Below are 12070 nucleotides of genomic sequence, written 5' to 3'. Positions count from 1 at the left end.
CCATCGTGGCTAGATTCTAATTATTCAAAAATGATTTTTAATGACTGTATAGTGATCTTTTAATCAATCATTAAAAAGTTGTATTTATGTGGTATCATAATTGTGTTAACACAAACTAGACAGAATGTCACAAAAATATATATAATCGATGTGCCTAATGTAAAGGTAAATTGATGATCCGTCTCGCCATAATGGACATAAAGGCGACTCAAGAGATTTAGATCTAGTGGACTGATTCTTTACACTTTTGTCACAGTATGTTTTTGTGAAGTGGAACGAGTGAAGTAAAACAGTACAGCCTAGCTGCCCGGGACACGTGGTTCCAGCTGTATTTGAAACATGTCGACCTTCCATTTTGTTTGACATAAAGCACTTCCCAACCGGTAACCACATGCTGTTTAAATGCGCTTACGAGTATTGGTACTTCCCCGGGAAGGGTAGCTCTTTCATTTTTGCACGTACTGCACGGGAGAACCGTATGTGAAAAGGGGCGTTATTTGACTGGTAGTGAGTAGTCGTGAGTCTGTCCCTGAAGATATGCGTTTTTTCCCCTCGGAGTATGTTGTGGAATCAGAACGCAAGATGTGTGTACAATAGACAATAAGGTGCAAGGTTGGGTCGTACAGAAACGGCGTTTACGACGACCTTATACTATCCGTGCATTTGTATTGTGTTATTATCATTCACATTACGAAAAAACAACTTCATCATGGCCAGTGATGCCAATTTATTTTAACTTGCAGCATGGTTATTGTGGGCTTTCTGCAACCTCAACTCTGTAAACAAGTTATATTTTTGGGGTGTGTGAGCTGGAAGCCTGGAAACAACCAATGAGCGCTGATATCCTTCCCACATGGTCACTTGTTTACTACAAGTACTGCAAACCGTTGAGGATAGACATACTTGAAAACGCGGACAGGAGAAGCTCACAATGCTGTTCACCGAACCGAAGAACATTGCAAGAATAAGAGAACGACTAATAATAATATTAGTTCTGTTATGAACATCTCAATCCGTCAATTTTCGACATACTGTTGCTCGCGAGTTATCGTGTAGAAAGCCTTTACTTTATGATAAGATAGCAAGTCGTTCAGTTCCGCCGTGGAAATCTGCTCCGGGTTTTATTTCCTCCTTTCTGCCAACATCTCCGGGCGCAGAAACCAAGCAGCATTTCAAGTTGCAGCCGGTCACAGCGAGTCTTGAAGGGGGTGTGTGCACGCATTGACAGAGGTGAGTGGACGAAATGCATTGGAACTTTTGGGTTGTTTTTCTGTATAATTCTATGCTTCTTCTGGTTTATATCGTCGAAAAGCTGGCGGAACACTGCGATATGTATTCGAGCGAAGGAGAGAGTCGACCTTTTGAAACGCCATATTTACTAGCTTAGGGTATTTTAACGCTAACGTTACTCAAGAAAAGGAACGACCATGCGTTGTCCTCTCAAGCCAAAGTATTTTGAGAGGCCCTGTGACCACATTGACAGACTTTACAGCCTACTAACAATCAACTAATGATGTAGCCTCGCAAAATAATTTGTATCAAATAATGTATCTATTCAGGTAAGCTATTAGCCTATTATATGAGTTATGTTTTTTAACAATATTTCAGATATTGCTCAGTTTGATGTGTACGTTTGCAGGTTTAGATCTACAGATCTATATTTTCTGCATGTGCATTTGTTCAAACAACAATATTTAGTCAACTTTATAGAAAAATATATACTTCAAGATCATGCAACACACATATCGTAAATTTACTGTTCAATACATGTCGGCTGCTTGTGACTTGATTTTGTGTCATGCATGCCGATTATGTGACATTTCTTTGTGGCCTCTCACTTTGTTGTAAAGAGAAACACAATGGACAGTAGCCATCAGTACTGGCATGCGGTATTTCAGAGTTGGCCGCTAGGGGGTAAACCCGCCCACTGGAGTTGTTTATCCAAAGGACAAGCCAAGTTACCCATTGCAGTTGCTGGTCCGTCACAACACCGACTTCAGTATTCTCAACAAATGTAATACGTTGTTCATGGGTTTATTGGCCGATTTATAATATCGCGTTATGGAATACAGTAAAAAAATAAAATAAATTATCATAATTTATCTCGGATTTTCTTTTTCATTCTTGGCAAATAGTTGGGAGGCTGCATGAAGCGAGATAATCAATTAAGATAAAAATGGAAAACGATTATGTTGTAAATGTAATATAGCGGAAGAAAGTGTGTCATATACTGTCTTTAGAAGTTAGAACTAATGCATAAACATGGAGTTTGTTGCCATGCGTACCAGCTGTGTTACTCACTCCCTACTGGAACTTTCAAAGGGGGTGTGTGTAAATGGGGGAGGGGTCGCAGGGGAACCCAAGCCCTCACTGCCATCCCTTTCACTTTAATGTCTCTCGCTCAACCTTTGTCTCCCCTCTCCCTCTTTCTCTACCCCCCCCCCCCCCCCATCTAATCCCACCCCATCAAGTCTCTATGCTCCTAATGGGTAACAGGATAGGGGCACTCAGCCCACCAGATCCCGACCCCCTTGGGCCTAACTGTAAATTATTGTTTTGTTTTCCGTAGAACCAGAGTCCCAACACTGTCCGTGTGGCTTGAATTTCACCCCTCATTTAGGGAAAAGACTACTCGGTGCACGCGACCATACCCAGAGTATTGTTTTGGTTCATGTCAACAAGAAATACATGATGCAAGGGTGTGGAAAAAAAGAGTGTCATTCAAAAGCCATCAATGAGTCGCCAACCTGACCAGTGTGTTCCCCTTCTTTCTTCCAGAAACATTGTGGCTCCATCTGCCGCGTGATAATTAGAATCTTTAGCAGGGCGCTGTTTCATCAACAGCACGAACCAACCGACCCAACAAACAAACAAGACCGACTTCCTGGCTAGATAGACAGCTATGCTGCCCAAGATCCGATTGGGGAAGCGCTCACCACTAGGGGCGCTAGTGAGCAGCACCTGTCCGTCGGAGGGAGGTGACCACCAGGAGCGAGGAGGAGGAGGAGGCGTTAGCCCGGTCACCATGACAACGCGGCCGGTACCAGCCACAGCCGTGGGGAAGATAAAGCTGCACCCCGGACAAAAGGTGAGACTGTCTTGTCAGTCAGTCTGTCTGTCTGTATATATACTACACATGTCCACACTGCACAGCTATTCTTTTAGCTTCATGTAGACTAAAGCAGTCAGCATACTACAAAAAAAGTTTAGCATAGTTGGTAGAACCAAAGAACCTGATTGAGGAGGAAACACACAAACACAAGCCTCGCCAAACTTATTTTTCGGCACATGCTTCACCTCCAAGACTTTGTAACTTAGTAAAAGTTGACATCGCTGCAGATGACAGCAATGCAAAAAAAGGCGGGATTTCAAATGAAACATGGTGTCTCGTCTTATTTAGGGGTGCAAACCAGTACGTAAACATGGCGCTGCATTACCCATACGTTACCATCTTAAACCATCACAAAAATATTGCAAGAGGAAACCTTTTGGAGCTGGATATATTGAAATGATAAAACTAAAGCATTGGCCGCTGCACAATCATGACGTTGTGGAGAAACTCAAAAGAGGTTTGTTACCCAACAAACCTCGCGGCTGGGTAACTCCCCTGGGACTCCCCACTTGGCTTATAGCAGCACAGTGCTGATGTGTGGTGGTGTATTGAAAACACACATTTAATATCAGTTTAAAAGTCTGGTATCTTTTTTTTTTGTTTTGTTTTTTTACAGTGCCGCTTTTTGGGTGTGACGTACGTAGGATGCATACAATACAGCTCCAATGTGATGATAATTATAACTTTGTAGAATCTATCAAGGACTTTTTTGTCCATGGTGCTAAAAACAAAAAAGCTCCTACAAAACGAGCAAACGAAAACTCGCTGAGATTGGGACTGAATGAGATTGAACAGTATCTATATCTATATCTCTCTATATCCTATAGTGTATATATGCTATGGTGTACATATATTTGCCATAGTGAACTTTATGGGGATTTCCTGCCACTCGTAAATACTGGAAGAGTCGGCACCCAAACCGAAACTTCATTGATCATGAAACTGAGAAGGACTTTAGCCTCGGCCAGCTGAAATAAAACGATAGCATGCTGCCAGCTTACCCCCTCCCCCCCCCCCTTCTCCATCCCAGGTGTATGTGCACTGTGGCAGTCGCGAGTGCCCCGGCGTGGTGGAGCAGCACAACCACATGGACAACCAGGTGTCCGTGTTCCTGCCCGACCAGGCCCGGCACATCCTGAGGAAGACGGAGGACGTGTGGACCTCGCCCTCCGCCCACCTCTTCCCGTCTCCGTCCCCCTCCACCTCCGCCTGCCCCGGCCCCGCCCATCCCGGGGACGGAGCCCGCACAGTCTCCTCATGCATCGATGTCCCCAGGAGGTGAGAGAAGCCGCTGGCGCACCTGAGATAACCGCAGGGTCATGATTTGGAGTGGAACTTGCAACCCAATCAAACGGCACCAACATTACGCTAATGAGTGTGGAACAGGGAGAGAGTCTGACGTCATTCAACAGCGCATTGTGTTGAGGTTACGTAGTTAGTTTGTGCTGGCCTATTCTGTTGGTAAAGGCTAACTAATATCGAAGTCCCGCAAAAGTTCCACCTGGGCACAGGTGGAACTTTTGACAAGTAAATAGAGATCTAGGGCCTCTGCAAATGTGCAGAATAGAGCTGGCGAACGCTATGGGTGCGTGACTCCAGTCAGAGAACCACAGAGGGTAGCTCTGGTTTAACAACGTCTACTAGAGTACAATTTGGTGGTTCTCAGGGAAAACGGATACAACATATATATATGAATAAACAGTAATTACACACATTAGCCATTGCGTGTTTAACATGTAAACACATAAGCCATAACACTTATCTATATCCCTGTGTAACCCAGTGTAACCATGTCAGATAGTTTGGTTCTCTGCTTGAATGGTAGACAGAACAGAAACAGCAGCTCAAAGGTAAACAACCCGCGATAGATTGACAGTTCTAATCAGCAGAGGTGGGCAGTAACAAAGTATAAATACTCATTGGTTCAGTTTTCAGGTATCTATACTTTACTTACTTATATTTGTGTTGTTACTTACATTTCAACACAAATATCTGTAGTTTCTTCTCCTTACATTTTCAGAACGGGCGTCTTACGTTTAGTTTAGATGGCGTTGGATGGGAGATCCAGTAGCGTAGCAAGTGAGGATGGATGGAACAGTCCTGTTGAGACGAGGGAATTTTTTAGGCTGAATTAGACATTCGTTCTCGTTTTCAGTTCTGCTGCTGACATTGAAAACCGATTTGCACATTGGAGTGAAGTTAATGTAAGGGGAAAGGGAAAATGGTTCGGGTGATATTAATTTGACGTGAGGTTCAGTTAGCTTGGGCCAGAAACTTCAGGTAGAAATGTGAGAGGGCTACTTTTTACTTTGAGTACATTTCAGAGCCTGTACATGTTCACAGTAAAGAAGTTGAATCAGTACTAACTTTTACCAGAGTGATTTTTTTACACTACTATCTTACTATCTGTACTTTGGTAAAGAATGTGTGTACTTAGCCATAACTGCTAATCAGAGACAGAAACTATATTCCTCTTAAAGTGCTAATGACTTAATACAGGGAAACTCAAATCAGTAGTGTGCAAAATGTTTTTATTCAACATGGAGCAGGGTGTGTTGAAGGGATTTTTGGCCGATGAGCCATGGATTTGTGAATGTCACCCCGCATCGAATATTCTATTATACTTTCATACCAGCAGCTGATTATTTGACTGAACAATTTGAGTCATTCATATCCCTTGTGTCTATTTTAACGGTCAGCATCGATGCTTCTAAAATGAAATGTGGTTGTGCCAAGCCGACGTGTTCTTACCATCCAGCCTGCCACAACAAACAACGGCATAGCTTTCTGTTTCTCTCTCTTTGGTTACCGACTGAATGCTAACAGTTTTGCAGTCTTTCCTCCAACCATAGAACTGCAGAGGAGGTGGATATGGATGAGATGATGGCAGCCATGGTCCTTACAAGCCTGTCCTTCAGTCCTCTGCTTCACAGCCCCAAACAAATGGACACACCAGCAGGTAAGCTCAGGGTCGTAGTAGTTATAGCAGTAGCCGTAATATAAGGAGTGTGTCAACAGTCGCATTTGTAAGTTTAGTAGCAATCCATGAGTATTATGATAATTGTAGAAAATGCATATGGTCTTAGTGTCTGTTTTTGTGTGTGTTTGTGTGTGTGTGTGTGTGTGTGTGGTTGGATGGGTTTGTGTTGCATGAAAATCAGCTCTCGGCATGGAGTGTGCTGGCGGGGAACTCTCGGACAGTGGCAGCAGCGGCTACTGGAGCGTTGGCCATAGCAACGGAAGCCCTGCCCCCTCCCCACCAATCATAGAGGCTGATAGTGGCCTAGCCACACCCTCTGACGAGGGATTGGACATGGAGCTGGAGCAGGTTCTATTTGAGGAGCCGGCACCGAGGAAACGCAAGGTACGGAGACGAGAGAGAAATCGAAGCGCAAGCCTATCATGGACTCTATTATTATATTGATTACCTCCTCTCTAGGGGTGCAAACATGTACTCTAGTAAATAACTTCCCGCCAAGCAAATCATAAACGATGACAAAAGTATTATAGGTTATTTCATTAAAGAGTCTATAACCGTGGCTGATTCACAGTCATTGCTGGCCCTGTAGACCCCGCACGTTTTGCATCAATGAGCGCCCGATATAGACGTCAACATCAAAGGGGAAGGTGAAATGTTAGGCAGCATAGTGCACACTTCATGATGATGCAGTTCAAATTACGTTGGGCCGTGTATTCAAACGTAATTGTTCTGATTTCTTACATCCCTACCCTCGCTGTTGTCCAACAGAACTCCATGAAGGTGGCCTACAGGTGTCTGTGGCCCACCTGTGGGAAGATCCTCACGTCTGTGGTGGGCATCAAGCGGCATGTGCGCACGCTGCACCTCGGGTGAGACACTCCCCCACTCACTTCAAATGCGGTCGGATCTGTGCGCGACCATGTGTCGCGTCGCCGCTCTCCGACCCTCTTATCTAACGCGGTCGCGTCTGCTGCTGCTCAGGTCCGGCGGGGAGCACGAGCGTTGCTCCCGCAGCGAGGAGGACTTCTACTACACAGAGATCCACCAGAAGGAGCCACCGGGCCAGCCCCCGACGCCGTCCCACCTCAGCCTCAGCCCCGTGTCTCCAGTGCCCTGGCCGGCCCCCTCCTCCCCTCCCCCGGCCTCCCCCCATCCTCACCCCCCTTCCCTGGCCTCCCCCCATCCTTGCCCCCCTCCCCTGGGAGACGGGGCCCCGTCCGCCGGCGAGCCGGGGGACGAGTGCCAACAGGCCAGTCTTCTGAGCAAGTCGGCCCCGTCCGGGTCTGGCAGAAGCCCCTGGCAAGTCCAGTCAGAACACTCCTATCAGGTAGGCCGGACCGCCTTCTACTGAGCCATGGTCTAATTATCTTTTTCCAGTTAAATGTTGGAACCATTCAATACTTCTATCAAGGTTTTCTCAAGATATCGATGCTTGCATCACAAGGCTATCTAGAAATTATTTCCGTGTATAATGGTGGGATACCAGAGATAAAACAAAACAAGAACAAATAAAAGCTAAATGAAACGCCTGATCGTGTGTGGATTTGCGACTATAAGCGCATGCCATCATGTGATAAAGGAAAACAGCCACCCCTCCTCCCCTGCCTTCCACAAACAAGGCATGCAGCGATTTATGGGTGTGTTTTGATGGGTTTCCCTTAGGCCCCTCCCCCTCCCCTCGAGGTGACTCCGGCGTCATGCAGCTCAGCCTCCCATTGTTGGACCAACGCCAGTAGCCTGCAGAGCAAACAGGTAAGCCTGCTCCTTTGTCCCCCAGGGGGTGCGTCCTGAACCCAGAAAGGAGCCCATGGCGAAGAGACATGCAGGCTGGCAGGTCTTGTTGGAGCAATGGGGACCATAAAAAGCTGTCAAAAATAACAAGCTGTCAAAGCCGCCAGAATATCCAACCCAGAACTGTTGAGCCGAGAAGCTGAAACCAAAACAAGCGATACATATGTATTGCACCTTTTTATAATACTGTGGTTGTACTGGCCAATTGACAGGCTTCAGCATGCAGTAGTAAGGGTAAACTCGTAGTGCACCTGCTAATATAGACGAGTGTCCCTGAATCGCCTAGGGTCGAGCTGTGCCTCCAACTACAAAATACAATGGCATTACATTTGACCTCAAAAACGTGTCCAAATATTGGGTAATACGCACACACCCATGAACAAAGCGGCTTTTGTTCATCCCATCGTTATTTTCGAAATCATTCGGCCACAACTTACATTCACTGCAGAGCATTCCAGCAAGCATGTAAAAACAGTGGTTGACCGTGCAAAGATATCCTCTCTCACAGAGGGGTTGTTGGCCTGGTGTTGTCCACCAAGGAAACAGTGTTTGGTTGTTGAAAGCAGGCTGATTTGTAGCCGTTGCCCCTGAGATGGGATGTCCTGGATATTATCTAGCCAATCCCCCTGCCTATTTGATCAGATGTTCCATAACTGTGTTGCCCTGCTCACTCTGAGCTCTGCCATCTGCTGGAGGCAAGCGGTAACTGCAGGGTATTTTTTAGAGAGGTAAACAACACGTGGACAAAGAGGTGGGCAGGGCAGCTGCCACTGCAGCAAGATCAGACAAAGGCGTTAATGAAATCTTAACATGCATTGGTTTAGGTGTGTGCACAAACATGATTCATGCATGTAATTACATACATACATATACACATACATGCATGCATACATGCATGCATACAAGCATACAAGCATACATGCATACATGCATACATACATACATACACTTATGAAAAAATAAAAAATAAATATATTACCGTAGTTAATATTCTCCATGGGAGCCTTAACATTTAAAATATGAAATCAAATGAAACTTGGCACACTGGCTTGCTTTATCGGACGCTCTCTGACCTGGTGAGGTGAGTGTGAATGTAGGGTATGGACTCAATTCTAACCAAAGGCCATCTCTCTTCTTCAGGGGGCAGTGAAACCGTTCAGAGTGCGCTCCGTCAGCGTGGGAGAGCAGTGGCAGCAGCAGCACAGCGCCCCCGCCAGGACCACTCCCACCAGTGCATCCCCTCCCCGCTGCCACTGGCCCACCAGGTCAGCGCTCAATCAGGACATCATGTGCCATGTTGTTATGTCATTGTGTTTGGTCCAGCGGATTGGTCTTGGCACGGCACATTATAGATCAGGGCTATTCAACCTCCTTAACAAGTGGGCCAAAAAGGAAAACCGCTGGTGGTTCATGGGCCACACATACAAAACTTATAATGTAAATTAATCGATCAAGTAATCGATACCTCACGCCCATCCCTAGTTCATACGTTGTAAGGCCAATCCTGAGACACTCATGCAGCTTCTCACTGGTCATGGAGCAACGTACCCTTGTTTTTTCATATGAGAAAACTGGCAGCAAACAAGCCGTGATTTGAGTTGTAGTGCCTCTTCACCTTGTATTCCTTCATCATGGAAATGGCTTTGTTGCACACTAAACACACCGGTTTACTACTTGTGGCGGATGGCAAAGTAAATAAATATTTTTCAGTCCAAATCGTTTTGAATTGGCGTTTTTCAACATCAACCTTACGTTTTTTGGCTTGGAAAGAGACATCTTGGAGCTTTTGTTAGCCTTGCTAAAGTGAGTTTCTCCGTGGTCCGCAAGCATAAAATGCAAAGTGAGCTTGATTGAGGCAATGGCAGGTGTAGACAGAGCGGGTGTAATCCTGTTGCCGTAGCATACTTTGCGTTTATTGGCTGGTCATATATATTATATTACACGCAAACCTGATTTGCAGGCAACAATTTTCCAATATATATATATATATTTTTTTTATGGTCTGCAGGCAACCTCTTGCGGGCCATAAAATAAATAAGAAGGGCCGTATTCGGCCCGCGGGCCGCTAGTTGAATAGGCCTGTTATAGATGGTGTGTGTGTGCGTGTGCGTGTCAAACCAAACAAGAGATGAGACAACGATAGTACGAAATATCTGAATACATTTGGAATAAAGGAGGTTGCAAGACTGTTATTTTTAACCCCGTCCCTCCCTCTCTCAGGCGGGTGCGCGGTGAGGCCAAAAAGTGCCGTAAAGTTTACGGCATCGAGCATAGGGACCAGTGGTGCACAGCCTGCCGCTGGAAGAAGGCCTGCCAGCGATTTATGGACTAAATAAAACCGCCATGTTGAGAAGAAAGACGAGGAGGCAGCCTCCTCCCTAAGATGTCCGCTCCTCCTTCCCTCCTTCCAGTACTCCTTCCCTGGTGACTTTGTTTCCTTTTCTAATATACAAGAGAAATCATGTCATGTCATTTTGTACTCCTCTTCATGTCTGATGCGTTATTGTTTACTTTACATCTGTACTTTATCTAAAGATGTTTGCGCCGGTGCTTTTGATGTGTTAACCAGGGCAGCTATTTGACCTTTCTTAAATGTTTGAGTATTAAACCATCCCACACTGTCCGAATGCCTCTCCTGTTGGAGAGAATCAGCAAGGGTCTCCCTTATGGAGAGCAACATTCACACTATTTCAAGCACAACCCGTTCCAATCTGTAATGGGCACGTTTAATTCCAAAGTGCATCATCCAAGCGTTTTTTAAGTCTGTGTTGCTCTAAAGTACGACATTATTTTACCTGATAAAGGCCCCAAAGTGTGTATTTAGTAAGCAACAATTCTCATTTGTTGGTATTAGGTCTGTTTAGTTACATTTTGTCCCTTTGACATGAAAACAATCATGTAACTTCCAACCCCCTTCCTGTCCCATTTGCTTTTTTTATTCTTGCAATTGCAAAGAAATATGTATTGTGTCTTTATGTAAAGCTGTTCCTTTACAAAAAAGTTGTCTACATTTAATTTTTCGGTAAATATAGCATGTACCTTTTTCTTTAAGCCTCATTTATCTCTTGGGAGAGGGATATAGGTGCATGGACTTCCCTAGATAAGTTCATGTGAGAGAAGCTATAGCATAGGCTCCTGTTATGTTAGTCGTTCATTTAACCTGCACTTTTAGTTGCTTGAAACCTTTCATTTGCTCATTCATGTTAGGATTCAATATCACTTTTTTGGAATCTCTAGTGTTAAACAATACTCTTATTAGATTCAACTTTTTTTATTTGTATTAATGCTTGGCAAGAAACACATTAACAAAATGGGTGCCGAAACGTACAACTGTTCCTCATGGACAGATTTTTTTTTTGTCTGCACTTGGTTATGCCTTGTTGTAGGAGAACCAGTTGAAAACCAAGCCACGTTATGAACATCACTGTAGCGTGGCGTCTAATGCAGTATTCATTCAGAGGAGCTGTTGCTGTCCATAAAGAGGTAGCACTTCAGTCACACAACACAAGGAGTACTAAAGAGACAGACTAAAGCGGGGTTATTTGACATTAAAGCCTTTCTACATGACTGTTAAAGGACAATACCGGTCTGGTTGATCAAACTCACATCCATGTACCTATTCTGGTGACGATCATTTAGCGTGGGACTGTAGCACTTGTCATTGATTTACATTAGTGGCACACTAAATGCTTTTAGGTAGAATAGTTAAAGGACGTCAATTTCAGGAATTCATTGGTCACAATTACCTTGTATTGCTAACCAATGTTTTAGTGAAGACAGGATGATGGTTTGATCACCCAGACTTGTATTGACCCTTTAAAATGGACCTTAATTTATGTATTTTGGAAAAAATGTTTGTCTTTTGAAAAGTTGACAAGATTTCAAAAAGCATTTCTGGAAAACCAATGAGACCACAGAGAAATAAATGTTTTTATTTATATCGTTCTTTATACTAAAGGTGCTTTGTATGGATCGTAAGTAAAAGTGATAAATCTTAGAGGCACTTTTTTTATAAACCATGTGAAATGTTTATTAAATACTTTGTAAAAATGGACACTCGTTTTCTCTTTCAATATGCTACAGATGCACAAGGTTACGATTATACACAGCAAATTGCTTTTGTCCAGTTTAGGAAACTGGTGTTAAACTATTGAATATAATTAATTATTCAACATATGACTCAAGAC

The 12070-nt window shown here is 44.2% G+C and overlaps 1 protein-coding gene across 3 annotated transcripts; it reads left to right on the top strand.

Annotated features, from left to right (window-relative positions):
- The first annotated feature begins 534 nt into the window (after positions 1-534).
- Positions 535-11935, top strand: znf395a (zinc finger protein 395a). 3 transcript variants are annotated; one of them, XM_060071639.1, is made up of 11 exons: positions 536-1230; positions 2570-2656; positions 2779-3088; positions 4143-4390; positions 5947-6071; positions 6274-6476; positions 6861-6961; positions 7074-7419; positions 7755-7844; positions 9024-9148; positions 10104-11935. In XM_060071639.1, exons 3-11 carry the CDS (start codon positions 2903-2905, stop codon positions 10213-10215), a joined length of 1536 nt encoding a protein of 511 aa, XP_059927622.1. In that variant the 5' UTR covers positions 536-1230; positions 2570-2656; positions 2779-2902; the 3' UTR covers positions 10216-11935. The 3 variants fall into 3 exon arrangements, with proteins under 3 accessions (XP_059927623.1, XP_059927622.1, XP_059927621.1); XM_060071640.1 differs by lacking the exon at positions 2570-2656 and having other exon boundaries at positions 535-1230; positions 5965-6071; XM_060071638.1 differs by lacking the exon at positions 2570-2656.
- The last annotated feature ends 135 nt before the right edge of the window (positions 11936-12070 follow it).

Source organism: Gadus macrocephalus, chromosome 14 (genome assembly GCF_031168955.1).
Source record: "Gadus macrocephalus chromosome 14, ASM3116895v1".
NCBI classification, from domain to species: Eukaryota; Metazoa; Chordata; class Actinopteri; order Gadiformes; family Gadidae; genus Gadus; species Gadus macrocephalus.
This window is presented reverse-complemented; position numbering and strand designations above follow the sequence as displayed.

What these genes read in the sequence shown, in the direction of transcription:
- znf395a (XM_060071638.1), top strand. Translation starts at nt 2,903, where the DNA reads ATGCTGCCCAAGATCCGATTGGGGAAGCGCTCACCACTAGGGGCGCTA. An exon ending in TGCATCGATGTCCCCAGGAG is followed by an intron (nt 4,391 to 5,946) that starts GTGAGAGAAGCC and finishes ACAGTTTTGCAG; the next exon opens with TCTTTCCTCCAACCATAGAA. An exon ending in AGTCAGAACACTCCTATCAG is followed by an intron (nt 7,420 to 7,754) that starts GTAGGCCGGACC and finishes GGTTTCCCTTAG; the next exon opens with GCCCCTCCCCCTCCCCTCGA.